Source organism: Herpailurus yagouaroundi, unplaced genomic scaffold, assembly GCF_014898765.1.
Source record: "Herpailurus yagouaroundi ecotype Mexico unplaced genomic scaffold, PumYag 213, whole genome shotgun sequence".
In the NCBI taxonomy this organism is placed as follows: Eukaryota; Metazoa; Chordata; class Mammalia; order Carnivora; family Felidae; genus Herpailurus; species Herpailurus yagouaroundi.
In genome coordinates, this window is record NW_024412444.1 from 10,669,733 (window position 1) to 10,689,065 (window position 19,333).

The window sequence follows — 19,333 nt, forward strand, 5'->3', positions numbered from 1 at the left end:
GCTCATATGTTCAGGTGCCTGGGAAACTAGACAGGAACCACCATACCACAAAATGGACAGACTTGATTTTGGCCCTAATGCAAAGGTGTTCTTTGAACGCAACCCTGGTAACACTCAATCCACTGCTGAACCATCCCTTATCTGGACTATTACCCACTTTTAAGGACAATGCAAATATTTCAGCAGTCCCTTGAGGTATTTCCTTGAGAAATACCTCCTTCACTTAGACAAAAAGCCATTGACTGGAAGCTCCCAGAGGCAGATGTCTGAAGCTCTCTCTGCCTTTGAGAAACCCAAGCCTGCCATGTTCACAAGCAACAGGAGGGGCCTTACATTCTAAGGTTATTAGCTCAGGAGTTTCAACACATACTTGGGGAGTGGGAGGGAGAAATCCTGCGAAGTGTGAATGTCTTTTGTCTTAATATCATCCTGACATCTTGAGGATGATCTGTTTTCTTTCTTACAAGTTGGGCCCAAGCTTGTCTTTAAAACAAACAAACAAAATAATAAAGGTAGGATCCTTTTTTCCCCTTCCCTTGGTCAAGTTCATTAATGCACTGTACCAGCATTAAAATGATACACTTTTTTAGAAATATTTCCAACAAATACACACAAAAACAGAGGACAAAAAGAACAGTACAATATCAGCACCATGCAATTGAAGAAATCAAATGTTACAAAGAGCTGAAAGCCCCAGCACACCCTTTCATGGCTGCACACCCCCCACACCCTACAGGCAACCACTATGCAGAGATTGGTGACAGTCATTCCAATGAACATATCTGTATTTCCATTACATATGTAAAACTATATAGTATCAGAGCATATGTATCTTCCTGCAATTTGCTTTTTCTGCTCAACATTGTTTGCAGAACTGATCCAGGGAGATATACTTGGTAATGTCACTTGTTGCCTGTGTCTACATTCTCTTTCTTGGCCCACCTCTAATTTCAGCCACAGTTAGGATGGGCACAAATCACTCTCCGGGGTCCACCTACCAACCCAAGCACTCGCCTTTTCTTTTCCCTTTTTGCACCAGCAGAGCCAGCACGCATGGGCATCCAGCCTGGAAGTCTGAAGAGTGAATGCCTCTATCACTGAGGCTAGTGGATCGCCAGCTTCCTGTCCTCTCAGGAGGGCAGTTCTAGAGGCGTTCTGTACATTTCTCGGGAGGTCCCAGCAGAACTGAGCCACTGCTGCCCACAACAGTGGCCCTGATAACTCACCCTACTACTGGTTTCTCCTCCTTCCCTGTCTCACTCACGGTACCTCTTTCCTGCTTCCTGGGATCACCTCCCCTGAGAAAAGCATCTCCACATGGGTGTAGGTCCTTGTGTCCAGCCCACTCTCAGCAGAACTCAAACTATGCAGTTCTAATTTATTTATTATTGCTCTGTATCCTGTCTTTATTGGCATAATTTATTTTAAAAGAATATGCCCCTTGGGGCACCTGGGTGGTTCAGTCAAGTAAGCATCAGACTCTTGACTTTGGCTGGAGGTGTAGAGTCTGCTTGGTTGGGATTCTGTCTCTCCTTCTCTCTGCCCCTCCCCCACTCATTCTCTAAATAAATAAATAAATAAACTTTAAAAAATTTTTAAGAAAAAAAGAACCTGGATCCTTGATGACAGAGCACTGGGTCCCACAAACCCATAACCCACCCTGTGCTTGCTGACATGCGTCAATCAATTTCCTTATATGTGACCCAGTTTGGGGTCCAATTCCTGCGGTTGAAAGGATTCTAACTGCCCCACTGGCCCTCTTGAAGGCTCTTCTCATTGTCCATTTCATTCTGATTTGATCCATACACAGTGTCTTAGGGATCATGGTGCCACTTGTCCCAAATCTCAGATCCTTTCTGAATGTCCTGATGCCAATCAGCATGTTCTAACCAAATCCCAAATCTGATGTCCCCCTTCACCGCACTCACTACCAGCCTAGAGTAGTAAACACCTGAGCCTTTCAATCAGAGAAGTGTGGATTACCTGTTAGCCCTACCTAAACACTTCCCATGTGGCAAGTACTTTACAAAATTTAGCTCATTAAATCTTTACACCCACTCTTTCAGGTAGAAACTATGATTATCCCCAGTTTACAGGTGAGAACACTGTGCACCAAGGCTCCAGAAAAATCACGTAACTCAATCCTAGGTCACACAGTAAGTCCCAGATTCAACCCCAGAGCTGCCTGGCACCCAAGTCCTCCTTTTTTAGAAATTTTTCTTTTTCCTTTTATTTTTTAAAATGTTTACTTTTTTATTTTGAGAGAGTGTGCATGCATGAGCAGGGGAGAAATAGAGAGAAGAGAATCCCAAACAGGCTCCACGTGATAAGCACAGAGCCCCACACAGGGCTCAATCTCACGAACCGTGAGATCATGACGGGAACCAAAACCAAGAGGCAGTTGCTTAACTGACTGAGCCACCCAGGTGCCTCCCAAGTCCTCATTGTTTTGTGTTTTTTTAACGTTTATTTATTTTTGAGAGACAGAGAGAGACAGAGCGCAAGTGGGGAAGGGGCAGAAAGAGGGAGATACAGAATCTGAAGCAGGCTCTAGGCTCTGAGCTGTCAGCACAGAGCCTGACACGGGGTTCAAACTTACAGACCGTGAGATCATGATCTGAGCCAAAGTTGGACACTTAACTGACTGAGCCACCCAGGTGCCCCCCAAGTCCTCATTCTTAACCACAACTTCCCTCCTCCCAGAAACCCAAGAGAAGTAGGTGTTGCCCTCAGCTGGCAGATGGACAGGAAAATCAGACTCAGCCTCAATCCCACTACCTTAAAAAACACCACTCATTCCTGGACACTAGCTGGAGGCATTTCAAAAGTCCAATCTTGGGGTATATCTTGCTTGCAGAAACTACAGGACATGCTACTCTGAGACCAGGGCGAGGGGTGGGGGGGAACAGTGTCATAAAGAGCAGATCAGGCCATCTTGTTTGTATCTATTTACAATGGACATAGACTCCAAAAGAGCTCAAAACTCAAATTAGGCTTTAGGGAATTAAGGTCGGTTACCACCACATAAAGGGTTAAGATGGATTATTCTCTTAACACCATAAGAACAATGACACAACTTTAATATATTCCATTTTTCTAGAATCATTCTGGACTGAAATGGGTTTATTCACTTAAAAAAATTCAAATTATGGGATGCCTGGGTGGCTCAGTTGGTTAAGCATCCAACTCTTTATTTCAACTCAGGTCATGATCCCATGGTTTGTGAGATCAAGCCCCACATCAGGCATGTACTTATAGCACAGAGCCTGCTTGGGATTCTCTCTCTGTCAATCAATCAATCAATCAATCAATCAACTTTTTTAAAAAATTCCAAATGAAATTTAATTTTCTAAACAACTTTTATTTGTAAAAGACTCCTATACACATGACAGAACTTAGTTCTGTGATTTTCTTACTGAAACCTTTGTGGCCTGTCCTGCTCTTCGTTTACATTAACCTACTTCTAGGATTCCCATTAGATTGTGAGCTTCCCAAGACAGGTGACCAAGCCCCAGTTCCCTCCGTCCTAGCCTCTAGGATCCTGGCACAGATCCTGGCACTCAACGAAGGCTCTACAAGTATGTATCAAACAAAGCATCTATACATTACTATTCTGAGCTATTGGTGACACTCTATCAGTCTCTTTGCATCACTAAGACATTACTCTCTTTCCAATTCTTTCTCAATTCTTCTGTGTAGGTCAGGGAAAAAGGTTCAATGTGGTGCTAGGTTACTCTGAACACCTATCTCTGGCTAATTTTCCTTTTTTTAAAAATTTTTTTAATGTTTATTTTTGAGAGAGAGGCAAAGTGTGAGTGGGGGAGGGGCAGGGAGAGAGAGGGAGACACAGAATCTGAAGCAGATTCCAGGCTCTGAGCTGTCAGCACAGAGCGCGACACAGGACTTGAACTCACAAACCATGAGATCATGACCTGAGCCGAAATCAGACGCTTAACAGACCAAGGCACCCCTAATTTTCCTTTTTAACCAAAAGAGTTGGCCTCCTGCTAACAATAGGCAATAGCGCTAGCCAGAATTTCATAACACTGTTTTGGGTTTATTTACGCTTACCTCGATTTACCTAGTGACACTGCTTTTTTTGTTACAACAGTGACAAAAGTCTCCTTTTCAAATGCACTTGATTTCAAAATGAGTCAACTACGGAGGGAGGGGGGAGGCAGATATTAAGAAAAATGAAATAGAGGCAGCCATGGGACATGGCAAAAATAATATAAGTGGTTTCTTTACAAATGACTGAAGTTTGGGAGACACAGACTAGTCCAGTTCTCCCCTTTCACAGACAGGAAAACAAGCTGAGAAACAGAGGCAGGGCCTCTCCAAGGCCCCAGTGATGGTGGAAACGGGCCCAGGTCTGCCCGGGACCCACAGTCGTACCAAATCCAGCTTGCTCTGGGCCTTTCCCAGGACTACAGACTGGTCTCCGGAAGCAGAGCGGTGAACACCTGCTGATCTTATTGATAACGCCTGATGGTCAACTTTAATAGCTGGTGAAACAAAAGCCATTGTGCAAGTGTTTAAATTTTTGCCCTGTCACATGGAAACAGTGCCCAGGCTGACTAATTTCTTCCCGTCATTAAAACGCAAAGATCCGCATTAGTCATCACTCAAGTAAAACCCCCACAAATTCTACCTCTGGGAAAGGTGTTGGGTGTTCTCTGCCCCTAAAAGAGACAACCTAAAAATGACACTCCCTTAAAAGGCTGCAGTATTAGAGATCTGGCCCAGCCAGGAAAACAGCAGGCAGCTTGTATTCACGGAGAAACTGAAGGAAATAGGCAGCCGCACAAGACACAGATCCCTTCAGCCAGGCAGGACTAAGACTCGTGTACCCCTGAAAAGAAGTGGGAATGATGCCCCCCCACACACACAACCTCCCACATCCTTCTAGACTTAGGAGCCATAGAATTTTCTGGTGCCGATCTCCTCCAGTCACCCCAGTCCAATAACCCTGATGCTGTTTGTACAGGGTGTGACCCCAGGATCCCAGTTTCCAAGCACTACTGTAAAAATATTGTCACTAGCTCCATGACATGAGTTTGGGCAGTGCTGGGCTTCAGACCACACCCAGGACAGCAAAAGTCTTGGCAGGAAGCCCCACCACGATCCCAGGTATCAAAGGGCCAGGACTAGAGGGAGAGGAAACAGTGCCCAGGGCCAAGGCAGAGCCAAGCCTGGCTCAGGGAGGGCAGCTGGTACACACCCCTTCGTCCCAGATTGGAAGCACACACTGAGGCAGTGAGCACAGTCTCATCTGCAGCATGGCCGCTTCCTCTCCATCCTCCTCGACTGAGCCCTGCGAAGGGTGAAGTGGGAGGTGTGGGGCTGCACAGTAATTATGCCGATGCCAGCAACACAAGAGCAGCAGCTGTCATTTACTGATCACTGCCTATGACCAGGAGCGGTGCTAAGGGCTTGAGACGCACATTCTCTTTATACCTTAGAACTCAATGAGGCAGAGCAGTTTATCATCACATTCTGCATCTAGAAGACAGGCTCCTAGAAGCAAAACACTCCCTGGGGTCAGCCAGCTCTCAAGGGGCAGAGCCAAGGCTCATACCCACGAGCATATCACCTGGGCAGTATAACAGCCCCTTCCATGAGAGCAAAACCAGGAAAGAAATGGGAGGGGAGGACATCCTAAGAGACAAAAAGGATTAAAGAAAGAAAGGAGGGGCCAAAAAGCTAGTTAAAACAACAGATCCGTTAGCCGTTAGCCAAACAGGACAAAAGGGAAAGTGGGGGAAGACGTCAAGAATAGTTGGCACCTGTTTTCTACCCTTAACCTAAGGAAGCTTGGCCGGAAGACCAGGAAGTGCCTCTGACCCATGGTTCCTGCCCAGCAGCCACTGAAAAACCCAAGTCACCTCTTCTAAAAGCAGCTTATTCAGTATGAGGTACCTTTGGCCAATTTCTGGGAGTATTCCCACCCACCTCTCTTCTTCCAAGATAATTAGGTCACTTCTTCCTCCAGTCTGAGGGGGCCACCCCAGGCCAAAGAAGGAGGAGAGAGAAAGGGGAGGAGGAAGGAAAGACCACCACTCATGGGGCACTTATCATCTGCCACATGCTTTATAAAGACTGTATCGTTTAATCTTCAACAACACCAACAACTGGGGCACTGTTGATAGCCTGGGACATGGAACCTCAGAGAGGTCAAGGAACTTGCCTCGGGTCTCCCAGCCAGCAAGTGGCAGGGTCTAACTGACCTGTCCTCTTAAGCACACTCAGGAAGCGGTCTCATTCCAACTCCTTTACCTCGAACAAGGCTAAGACAGGCTAGTGTCCTGAGGGTTGTTGAGAAAATGTTTCAAAACACCAGCCATGCATATAATATTCATACTTCTAAAAGTTCCCAGATGGGCACGGGTGAACCAAGCTGCCCAACTACATTCTGTTCGGCTCATATTTGAGACATTTAAATTGCTAATAGAGCTGAGCAACTAAAAAGTCAATGAATTTCCACGCTAGGCTAACCATGAGAAGAGGGCATAATAGTTACCAAACATAATAACTATTATTAAGAGACCCTGGCAGTCCCAATAAAAGTTGGTCCTAAAAACTTTTAAGAGGCAGAAAGTAGATGAAACACCCCCACTCTGTGGTTGACCAAAACATATTTCTAGACCAAGGGAGACTTGCAAACCATGAGCCTCAACCAAGACCTCCAATTTTAATGCTGGCACAGCTCCGCGGTAATTTGAGGATGAGTCTTGTTACAACCATCAGTATGATCAAAATGATTTCACAAAACGTTTCCGGCCCAGTCTCGTTTTTCCTGAGAAAATGTAATCCCCTTTTCCCATTCTGATCAAAAGGCAGCCATTACCCAAAATTCCCTAAAAGTAGAAAAACATTTGTTAAGGTTTCTCACAACATGTGATATGGTTTTTTTCTTTGTATTTCTCTATGTTCTTGCAACTCTCTTACAATAAGCACAAATGCAACTCTTTTTTAAGCTTACTTATTTTGAGAGAGAGAAAGAGTGCATGTGAGGGAGGGGCAGAGAGAGGGGGAGAGAGAATTCCAAGCAGGCTCCGCACTGTCAGCCCAGAGCCTGACACGGGGCCTGAACCATGAACGCTGAGATCATCACCTGAGCCAAAATCAAGAGTCAGATGCTTAGCCAACTGACCCACCCAGGCACCCCCCAAAACAACATTTTAATATAAAAAAAAAAAGTATTTAGAAGTGAATTCTGAAGACATGCTGATGATTTTCCTTTTAGGGTTAAAATTTCTCAGACAAGGGTTTGAATCATAGTCTGCCACATATTCAGTGGCTAACCTGGGCATGCCTCAGTTTCCTCATCTGTATAATGGGGATTACAACAATAACTACATCCCACAGGATTGCAATTAGGCTTCATTTAGTTATCAGTGAAAAGCATTGATCACAATTTCTGGTATTGGTAGGGATTCAATATATATTCATTATTATTAATGAAGCTAGGCTACTATTACTATAGTGACTCTCAGTGGCTTCCATTTATATCCCTTTTCTAAGCCTTGCATGATCACTAGGAAAAGGCCTTATTCTCTAACAGTTGAAGCAAATCATAGACGTTCAGAGAATGACTATGAGGCGCTGAATTCTTTAAGTTCAGCATCACTGTCCCAAAAATGAGGTGTTCTACTGGGACCCTGGACCCCGAAGTCCACTGCACATAATTCCCACTTCACTACTGGCCCCAAAGGATAAGTATTTTGCACTTTCTGAAAGCAAGTCTCTTGCAAACCAATTTAATGTATCAGATTTATTATTCAACCCATCTATGCCTGAAGCTGTGTATTTACCCGATAATTTACTTATTATGTTCCTACTAGGTGCCAAGCTCGGAGCCAAGGAGGTGAACACAGGATTCAACACCTGCCCCTGAATCAGCAGTCATGATCCAGTGGGAGAGCAAAACAGGCAAGTTAGGAGATCTATAGAGCTCAGGAAGCTATGAAATGGGGTGGGCATGGGGTGAGTGGGGAGACGTGGGTGTCCAGGAGAGGGTCTCAAGCCTCCCACCTCAGATGTGACTTCCCACAGGTGTCAAACAAGAGTGCCAAGGGACAGGAGAGGTAATTGTGGTAAGGGATGCATGCCTGACAGGACACGTAATGTGACACCTGGATCATTTCCTATAAAGGACTCCCGGACAGGAGAGGCATTCCCCAGGTGCCAGCTTGCCTCCTTTGGTGCAGATAAGGAATGTGACATGCCACTGCCTGGGTGCTTGCAAGCCAAGATTCCTAAGGCTCCTCCTCTCAGAACAGACTGGGTGCTGCTCCTGGAGGGCTGGAAGCCCCACAGAGAGGCCCCTCATCCTCTGCCTCCGCTGACAAGGAGTCTTATAAACACAACCCAGAACCGCCTAGTTACAAAGGCCTATTCGGGACTGAGCCCTAAGACCTCAGCACCTTTGGTCCCCTGGAGGGTGGCGCCTAGTACCCCACCCCCACCCCCAACCCACTGCCTCGGGCAGGCTTTAAGCCACCAAGGGAACAATCACTTTGTTCTTGAAAAGAAACCCCAGGCCCAGCCATGCTCCCAACAGACCGCAGAATGCCAAATAATTCCCGTTTCCCTGGAATATCTGATAAATCACTTCAGGGAGGTACAGAGGAATCAGGGTGATTCACACAAGCAGTGCAGTACCAGCACGATAAGAACTTGATTATTTTCTTGGGGGCGGCAGGGGACATGAAGGAATCTGATTTTAGCAACCGAGAATCTTTTCAGACCCCAGCCTCCACGGGAGGCCTGCCTCTGCCTCGGTCACAAGCAGCGGGGGGCCGAAAGTAACACCATTCTTGTTTGTAGAAGGAAAGCCGACTGCTGCGTGCCTTTTTTAATCTTAAAATCTGAATTTATGGGCCGCAGCAAATTTACATATCCCTGCCACAAATCTCCACCCATTTCCCTATAGCTCAAAAGCCAAAATTCCACACTGTATTCTCGTTATATCTAAACGGAAATTCCAGAGAAGTTGTCTGGCATGGCAAAAGCTGACCAGCCTTATGAAAATACCCAGAAAGGTGACCCATTTAGTCAAAAGAGCTTTCAGATCTCCATGAGAAAAGGAATTCATGCCAGCATAAAGGGCCTTCAGAGAGGGAGAACAGGAGTGTTGTGTTAACGCCCAGACCTTGCAACAAACCAGCCCCTGCGATTTCTGGGGAAGGCTGAGCACTGAGTAGGCCTGCCAGACCGGCTTCCTTTCTTGGGAGTGCTGTAGGAGAAGCCCTTGGGGACACAAGTTCAGCTCTGGAGCAGCTTGGCGGAGCTACGCGACACAGCAAGGCTCCATGAAGATGAGCCAGGAGCTGCTGGCTTGGCATGGGAGCGGGCAGCGGCTTGTGCCAGGGCGGCCAGACTGATAAAGGCGAAATGCCAGCCAGAAAAGAAAGGTTCTGCTCAGCAGCAGGCACAACCCAACACACTCTCCCGCCGGTTAATGTTTAAAGGTGGCAGAAGGAAAGGATGGAGAGTGAGGTCATTTCGGAGAGGGAACGATTGTGCCAATGGTGACTGTCACCAAGGATCTCCCAGCACAGCGAGGTCTCCACAAACCCCACCACTCTCTCCCCACCCCCCCCCCCCGCCACCCCCGCAAGTGGTGTGCACCGTGAGCCCCACAGGAGTGCAACCAGGAGAAATTCCAGGGGCACCTCCTCCTCATCTCTGGCCTCTAGGCCTCACAAAGGAAGCCCTGCCTGGCTGCCCAAAGCAGCCTCCAGCGGGTCCCCACTGCAAACCTGCAGTGAAATCACTGACCCTGGGAACCAAATAAAGGCAGAGGTGCCCCAGAACGGAAAAGAAGGCCCCAAAGCTCTACAGTACTGGAAGAGGCATGGCCAATGGGCCAAAAAAAAAGTTTTGTTCTGTAGAAGAGAATTTCAATTTCACATTAATCAAGCTCAAGGAGCATTTCAAGCAAAAAACAAACAAAAAAAGGACTAAACTAAAGCTGCATGAATTCTCTCACTACAGTATATCTAGTTTAAGTATGAAACCAAACTTTAAGATGAAAAAAAAATACTTTGCAGTTTAATGCAGGCAAACATCATGCCTGGCATGTGAAGGGAGGCTGATTTGAGCCTGATTTTCTCACCTGTAAAGTGGAAATAAATACAAAGCCACTCACATTGCAGGGTTCATAATGAGGATTAGAAGCAATAAAGGCAAGGTACTCAGGACATACTTAGCAGATGGCAGCCATAGGAAAATGTTAGATACCATGTGAGAGGATGCATGTGCACACCTCAACACTCATGTCTTCATCCGTGTGCATCCTTGGAAAAGCCAAGGAATATGCAGGAGGAGGACAAGTGTCCTCCTTACCTATCCATTCTACCTATGCTAGGTTTTGATGATGGGGGAAAGGAGGAGGTCACATGTTCTGTCAAAATAATTCAGACCTATAACCAGTCCTGACTAAGTGAAAAACCAAACTGCTTTTTGCTTATAGTACAAGAAAATCTTAACCAAGGACATTCTACTGCACAGAGACTGGTCAAAAGGGGATCAGGGAAGGTAAAAGTTATATTTGGGTGTAAGTAAAATCCCATCATTTTTTTTTTTATAACTGAACAGCTTGCAGAAGAGCTATGACAACTATCTACAACTTATCAAATGAATGTATTTAAGGCAACTGCTGTAAGGCTCTTGGAAGAAAGGTAGCAACTGCATGGATAGCACAGTATGTTTGGGGATGAAAGAAATCATGACACTAAGTGGACAGAATGAAAATACCCAACAGTTCCATCCTTTATACCATGTATAACTACTCTCATGTACTGCTTTATCCTTTAGTATATAAAGAGAACCATTTGGTTTTCTAATCATCTTTCCCCAAAACTCTCTCCCTAGAACATGGACTCAATTTCCCAAGAAAAGTGAGCAAGGCACTTAAAAAATACAAGGCCACTTTCCAAGCCCCAGAAGGGGAAAGTGCTGTTGTTTATTATACAGTAACCCGAGCCAATCTGGTGATTATTGAACACGTTTAATGGATAACTAGATTTACAACATTAATGAAGGATGGCTTCTAGTAGAATGTCATGAAAGGCAATTTTAATCATTATAAGAGCAGGAAATAGCACCCATTTAGACTGAAATGACTCATTCCATTGGGCTTATTCATTTGGTTCAACGTGTTGGGGGAAAGGGACAGAATTATAGATCCACCTCCTTAACTGAGGATAACCAAACATCAAAACTAAATGCAGAATAGCAACATGGGGGGCGGGGGGAGGTGAAATGCAGAAATACAAGCCCTCAGGGGGCCTCCAAATAGGGTATATGTACCACAAGGTGCGCAAGATAATTCATTAGAGCACAGGAAAAATCAGATTTTATATTTCCATTTGTCATCTAAAATGAAGGTAAGTGTTACTAATATTTAATATACAGACTGACAATAATATATGAATATAGCTTATAAATTTGCATATATGAGAAAGGGGCACATTAAAATTTTTTACTGGCAGGAATGACTGGAGTAACAGTCAAGAGGGCCCCAGATCAGATGATCCATTTCAGCTGGGTTCACCTACCCTACACCAAGCATCCTCAAGGAAGATGCCTGGCTGGCAGCCTCCTGCCTCAGAAGGCCCTTTGTGAGACAGCTCCTGTCACCTGTGCCACCCCTCTGACCTCTGTGTGACAAACTCTGTGCCTCGCTTGGCTAACTGTCTGTTCGCCTGCCTAATTCTAGTCAGGGTATAGGCCCTGGCTTAAAGGCCCTCCCTCCAGGGAGCCCTCTGGACTACCCATCCCAGCCTGAGGGAAGGTGCTCCTCTCCCCCACCACCCCCCCCAGAGGGCTTGCCCTCTAGATCTTTACTACCTCCAGAGTGGCCTACCATCGCCACCAACAGTAGCAACTGGGAGGGGGCTGGAAGTACGGAATCTCAGCCTTCTCACCTGACCTACTGATCAGACCCACAATTTTACCAAGGTCCCCAGGTGATTTTTCTGTGTGCCTGAAGGTTCGAGGACACTCTCTGGTTACTCCCTCCTCTGCATTGAGCAGTATAGGATGCAAGCTGGGGCCTTGACTCTCATTATCCCTCTGGCCCTAGCACTGGGCCTGGCCCAGAGTTGGTCGTTCCTAGATTTACTGAATAAGGAAAGGAAGAAAGAAAGGATCTTAGGAAGCATCTGCATCAGAAGTTCCAAGCTGGGGGGAAGGAAATATCTGACACACCAGATGACAGCAGTAGGACTGGCCAGAGAGTAGATGGAAAACAAGACAAAGTCCTAGACTTTAAGGGTTCAGAAGCATATTGATATCAATAATGATAATGCCAGCACTATGCTATAAACTTAACTTAGTCACATATAACGCTCTCAGCAACTAAGATAGGAACAACTATTCTCCATTTTACAAATGGGGAAACTGAGGCTCAGAAAGGTTAAGGCAGTGGACCAGAGTTGCACAGCTGTTAGGAAGCAGAGTGGGGCTTAGAATCCTGGCAATCTAGCTTCAGACGCACGCCCTGAACCCTTCAGCTATATCTACGACAGCCTACTATGTGCTGACCCAGAGGCCATTTATGGAGAAAGCAGATGACGTGGTACCCCCCCCCCCCCGAAACCACTGCAGCCAAGGCCCAAAGGCTCTGAGCCTGAGCGTCTGTTGCCCAAGGAGCAAGGCAGCCATCCTCAACTACCCGGTACACCCGCCCCAGCACAAAACCAGTGTCCCGGCAAGGAGGGGAGGGGTAGTGCCCAGGAGACGTAATCTGGGTCCAAATCAAAGCCCTCCCTTCAGCACAGCCTCTCCAAGAACGAAGGCAGCTGCTGCCCGGCACTCTGGCTCTGCCGTCGCTGGAGGAGCTCCGCAGAGCCCAAACTGCCATCTGGAAGTGATCTGGCCCAGAGATTCCCGCACGGGGTGAAAGGAAGGAATGACCAGCTGCCCCAAGCTCCAGTCCAGGTCTCAGAAACAAAGCTGCTATGAATGGGCCTCGGAGGAAGCCACAACATAACCAGGGGTCCTCCCCTTCCAAGGAGGCTAGTCCACAGCCCTGTTATAGCAAGCAGCAGCGACACTAGCCAACCAAGCTGGACTCCCAGTGTGGCCCTGATTTCAAACGTCCTTTAGGCGTGCAAACCCTCCAGCATGGCTGTTGAGAATACTACTGGCCAGTACTTTATTTATTGAGTAAACACTCACACGGCACTTACCATGTGCTGTTCCAAACATTTTTTAAAATATTAACTTGTTTAATTTTTATAACAACCTTTTAAAGGAGGTAGTTATCATTCCCATTTTGGTGATAAGGAAACCAAGGCACCGAAGTTTCTTAACAGCTACTTAGTGGCAAGTGGGATTTGAACCAAGAATCCTTGCTCTTAACTAAGGTAAGATCCACATCTCGCACTGTGTTACTTTGTTGCAAATGGCCCAGAACTCCTTAATTCTGACAAAGTAGGCAACTTTGCTACTTTTAAAGCATTCTCTATTACTTTCGCCTAAAGAGACATACTTGGCGTTTACCAGGTAGTTCAGGAAAGAATAGAATTCAGGATTACTGTATTTGTATGTTATTTGGGTGGGGGCAGGGCAACAGGAAGGAAAAGGGGCTGAGTGCCATGGTGACCCACCACCCTGGAAACTCTGCCCAGTGACCCAAGGTCTTGGGAACACACACCCTGCCTGCTCTGGGGCGCTGGCCTGGCACAGGCACCTTAAGTAAACATTAGGGTCAGACCGCATCCTCTGAAAAGGAAAGAATTTCTTCTTCTAAAGGATCAAACCAAAACACACCACCCAAACTTCCAGGCAGCCTTGATTGTCATTCTTGGGCTGGGAGACCCCTTTTTCTCCAAATTGGCTAAGCTGCCCAGCGTCAGAAAGGTTTTTGGAAAAACAAGTAAATAAAACTGCCAGCTCCTGGCAGGCAACTAGAATGATTTATGCTGAGGCCTCACTATGAACTGCCCAAGACAGACCAAGAAACTGAAGAAAATCTTCAACTTTTGGATGCAGCCTAGACTGGGCCCACCTTACAACAAATCACAAATGTGAATAAACAGCCAGAACTGTCTTTCCCTGAATTCTAGGCAGAAAAACCAGTCCTCTGGCAGCTTCTGACCATCTCATGTCTCAGAGCTGGGCGCCTGTATACAACTCTTATGATTCTCAACAATGTACATTGTTGGAAGTTATCCAAAGTATACAAAACCCTGTATCCATTCAAAGATACCTTCCCAGATTATGGACTAAAACACCATCCATTAAGTAGCAGGAAATACCACCACCACCACCGCCACCACTACTCCCGTGGGGCCCCCCCCCCCAACCAAACCCCGGGGAACACAGGGCAGCCATTCCCTCAACAAGTTCATCTTGATGCTAGATACAAACTGATTCTGCTCACCTCCTGACGTGACACTCATTTCATGGGACCCTCATCCCAGTTCAGAGGATTCATCCTCTCACCTAAAGCCTTGAGATTCCCTCTTTGCTCAAGACTTTGTTCAAGGCTCAAAGCGTGAGTGTCCAGCTGCTACCCCAACATCCCAGACTTGCAAAATCTGGTGTTTCCGGGGCTCTCCGGCTGGGGGAGAGGGGCTGTATTTCACTCATTTCTGACGATGAAAAGCAGGTCAGTTAAGGGTCAGTTTCTGAACTGGGCAGACCCAGCTTCCAGTCACCATTTAGTAGCGGAGTGATCTCCGCAAGTTACTTCACTCCTGTTTCCTCATCTTTAAGTGCAGATAATAATACTAACAACAACCACAGAAATAACAGCAATGACCATTTTCTAAGCACTTAGGCAGAACCAGGGCAAGCCTTGTACCCTCCCAGTGACTTGGTGAAGCAGATGGTTACATAGACAAGGAAACCAAACCTTGAGGATTCCAGGCGGTGATCAATGGGGCGATGAACAGAACACACAGAACACCCAGTGTGTCCCAACAAACTGGAGCCAGGGTCTTTGTCAGCACAATGCAACACAGCCTAAGCAGTGGATACTTGAACTGAAGTCCGAGCTGGACGGGACTTTCTTCTGAAGGGCATTACCCAGAACTGCCCCGGGAGCAGGGAGAAGAGGCCTCAGGCATCACCCCCATGGGACTTCTGGCACTTGGCAAGCCTCCCTCCAGTCTTCAGAGGCTGGAAAACCTGTTTACTGTGAGATCTTTCTGCAGATCAACTAGGCAGCCAATGATAGGAGTCATAAATGTGGTCACACTCTGACCCAGGAATGCCACTTGGGGGAATAGGATCCAAGAAATAATTTTAACGTTTATTTATTTTTGGGACAGAGAGAGACAGAGCATGAACGGGGGAGGGGCAGAGAGAGAGGGAGACACAGAATCGGAAACAGGCTCCAGGCTCTGAGCCATCAGCCCAGAGCCCGACGCGGGGCTCGAACTCACGGACCGCGAGATCGTGACCTGGCTGAAGTCGGACGCTTAACCGACTGCGGCACCCAGGCGCCCCCAAAGAAATAATTTTAAAATAAAATGAAACAATGTAGTCTGTGGTGGGAACAGGTCCACAGCACGAAGTTGCCAACAGCCCACAACTCCACAACCAGAGAAGGGGAGGCTAATTGGGAATGTCAGGACAACGCTATGTCCTAGGTGGGTTCAGGAATGAAAATCATGAGGGTCAACAGGAAAATGTAAGGGACCAGGCAAAGTCTAGAATGAGACCCCCAAGTTCAGGGCAGTGACGGGAAGGAAGCCATGGCGGAGCCAGCACAGCCTCTGTAAACAGTTGGTAAATTAGGCAGTCCAGGATCTTCTGGTGCTGTGGTTTCATTTGTTTGTTTCGCTTTGCTTTTTTGAAGAGATTTCATGTCATGTTTGGATACTCCTGATTTACTTTAAGTCTCTTTGCCCATTTAATTAAACAAATACACATTTTTAAAACAAAGAAGAAGCAATCCCAGTTGAGCTCAGCCAGGCCTTGAGATTCCCCAGAAGGAAAGCTGGTTTCTGAAAAGGGGAGAGTTCCAGGATAATTCTGGGGCTCTCCTTCCACAGCTGTAGGAGATGGGACCCCAAAAAAGAGGCAGCCTGTTACACAGCTCTGCAGAGAAGCCACCCTTGATGGGGCGGCTGCCTGGGCCCAGGAAGCAGGAAGCGGCCCTACCTGCCAGGGCAGGTGTGGGGGAAGGGGAGGGAGAGGACAGAGGAGACTCAGCCTAGAGGGAACCCCTTTTGCTCTGGAGAAAGTCCCAGCAGCCACACCCACCCGGTGCAGCCCATCACCCACCACCCTTTCCTCCTATCACAGGAGTCACTATAAGGCCTGGCTTTCTCTGGAAGAGACCCCAGACCCACGCCTGGGTCAGCTCCTCCAGCAAGAGCCTCACCTGGCAGAACACACACACACACACACACACACACACACACACACACACACTATGGGTGCACACACTTTCTCTGCCCATCCACGCTATGTACACACTACATCCTCTGTACACATAAAAGTGCACACACGCACCCACATAACTACACACCCCTTCCCCCTACAGTCACAGCCCACGCCCTCAGCAGCCTTGTGGCTTTCCTGGAAGCTTTCAACTACCCCAGGTCCTAGCGGGGACCTGACCCTCATTCTCTCTTCCCAGCAGAGGGGAGCGGAACCTGACACCAACTCCCTCCCCCTTCTCAAGAAGACCCTGGTGTGAGGAAGGATAAGAGAGGAAGGCAAATCTCCTTTCATTGTACCCGCTTCCCTTCCATTCTCAGCGAGACTCTTCCTACTTCCAAGACCTTGGACAAGTCGATTAACTCTCTGGACCCCCCTCCTTGTCTGTAAAGTAGGTCTAAGGACACCCCAACTCCCAGCTTGTGTAAGGACTGAGAACTTGGAAGGCTGCTGGCACACAGCACGCACAAGTTTGGGCTCTCCCTACAAAACAGTAGTTACTATACCACTACCGTCCCTAAATGATCACTTCCGCGGCAGAGCTGGCTCACCCCAAGGCACCCAGCCAGAGCTGAGCTGGGAGCAGAGGGAGAGAGGAGGACACACACACACACATACACACACACACACACACACACACACACACACCCCGCAGCTCCCCTTCCCACCTCGGGGCCCACACCCAAGCCAGAGACGGCGGGGGAGGGTAACAGGTCGCCGTCCCCACCTGAGCGGAGAGGGCCCAGGCTCGGAGAACTGTCCCTCCCCAAGTCTCCCGCCAGGCGTCAGAGCCACCGGCCGTTCGTCAGCCGCTGAGCGCACCAGCCTTGTCGCAGCGGGGTGAGCGTTTTGGGGAACATCTGAGCGGGGCCCCACTTCTGTGGACCGTGGACCAGAGGTTTCCAGCTCCCCCTCAGGGGCACCGCGGGTGCGGAAAACATGCCACAGCCCCAGCTCTCCCCGTGCAGCCCCAACCCAAGCCCAGGATCCACAGCCCCCCAAGGACGCACAGCGAGGCCATCACACAAAGTCCTAGCCCAGGAAAAGGCACTGGGAAGGAGACCTAGGTCTCCTGCGTCCCCACTCCCGGGAGGACAACGCACCCCGCTTCAGCGCCCACACCCAGCCCGCGGCTGCTGGGCGCGGTGGGGGCGCGCGGCAGGGGGACCCAGGCTTTCCCCCAGCGCACGCGCGGGGGCGGGAGGGTACACCTCGGCGCCCGACTGGGCCAGGGCACTCACCGATGGACACGAGCTTGATGCTCTCACGGTCCAGGAACTCGAGGGCCACGGACACGTTCTCCAGCTGCATCTGGCGGAAGGTGGGCCGCTGGTGGTACTTGCGGTACATGCGTTTCTGGCTGAGCACCTCGAGCAGCGCGATGAGCCGCAGCCCATCGCTCAGGTCGGTCTGTAGGTTCCCGATGCGTTTGTTCACACACTTGAGGTGCTCGTTGCACCAACGCGTGAAGGTGTTCTGCTGGATCTTCTTCCACGGCGCGTCCTCCGCCAGGTCCTTCTCAGTTACCGGCATCCTGGCGGCGGGGAGAGCGCAAAGCGCAGCGACTGCCCGGGACTGGCGTCGGGAGGCCCAAGGGCCGGGGGAGCGAGAACCGAAGCGGAGCGGGAGCGGGGCTCGAACTCGCTGCTACTAGAGCCGCGGCCGGGACTGCTCTGCAGCCGCCTGCCCCTCGCCGCGCGAGGCGTCTGGACCCGCGCCTGCGCACTGAGCCGACCCGCCCTCGAGGCCCCGCCCCGTCCCAACCCCTCGGCGGGCGTTCCCGGACCACGCTCGCCCCCTGCGGTCCCAAGCGTGCACTGCACCCCACGGCCGGCAAGGTGTCCAGGGACCCCGTGCTCGGTGCTCACTACCTAGGCGAAAAGGAAGCCAGTGGGGAGACATTGGCTTAAGAAGAAGGTCACCGGAGTAAGGGGCGTTCAGGATGGGCGGGAGCGGCGGCGTGGGCCATGAGAGAGGGGAGTGAGGGGAGTAAGTAGTACTTGATCCACGTATAGGTTCGGTAAGGTTCAATAAAGGTTTTCATTGACCTCCTGCTGTGTGCCAGACAAAAGTGTTAGGCACTGGAGGACACGGAGAAGGAATGGACACTTTACTATTTGTATCAGTTAAATTCACGTGAATTATAATAGTGTCATCAGTAGCATTTACTGAGTGCCTATTGTGTGGGAGGCCCTCTTAGCACTTGAGAACTAATGGTAAATAAAACAAACATTCCCTGGCTCCTGGGTGGCTTAGTCCTTAAGCGTCCACTCTTGGTTTCACTCTGGTCATGATCTCACAGTTTCTTGGGTTAGAGCCCCACTTTGTTAGTGCAGAACCTGCTTGGGATTCTCCCTTTCTCTGCTCCTCCCCACTCTCGATGTCTCTTTCTCTCTCAAAATAAATAAATAAACTTAAAAAAAAATTTTTTTTAAATAAGACAAACTTATTCCTTGACCTTGAGGAATTCATACAGTAATGGGCGAGAAAAGTACAAATCAACTATCACAAACAGCTTAGTAGTAGTAATAGAAATGAATAATTTGCAGTGCATATCAGTTTACTAATGCTGCTGTAGCAACTTACCAAAACTTTGTCTTTAAAAAGCCACAAATTTATTATCTTGCAGTTCTGTAGCTTAGATATCCCTCATGGGTTTCACTGAACTAAAATCAAGGTGTTGGCAGGATGCATTCCTTACTGTAGGCTTAGGGAAGAATCTGTTTCCTTGCCTTTTCCAACTCCTAGAAACCTCCCTCATTCCTTGGCTGTGGCCTCTTCCTCCATCTTCAAAGCCAGCAACATCAGGCTGAGTCTTTCTCACACCGTCATCTCTCTGGTTCTCCATAGTCACATCTTCCTCTTTTAAAGACCCTTGTGATTCCATCCGGACAGTTGGTTAACCCAGGATATTTTTAGATCAACTGAT

General features: G+C 48.3%; 1 protein-coding gene across 7 annotated transcripts in view; it reads right to left on the reverse strand.

Annotated features, from left to right (window-relative positions):
• Positions 1-18,111, reverse strand: part of FLNB (filamin B) — a 142,987-nt gene extending 124,876 nt beyond the window's left edge. For 4 of the 7 annotated variants that reach the window (XM_040454656.1, XM_040454661.1, XM_040454660.1 and 1 more), the window contains exon 1: positions 17,646-17,937. In XM_040454656.1, the coding sequence (XP_040310590.1) occupies positions 17,646-17,937 (292 nt within the window). Of the gene's footprint in view, positions 1-17,645 lie in introns of all 7 variants that reach the window. The other 3 variants (XM_040454658.1, XM_040454657.1, XM_040454662.1) reach the window with 2 other exon arrangements.
• Between the last annotated feature and the right edge of the window lie 1,222 nt (positions 18,112-19,333).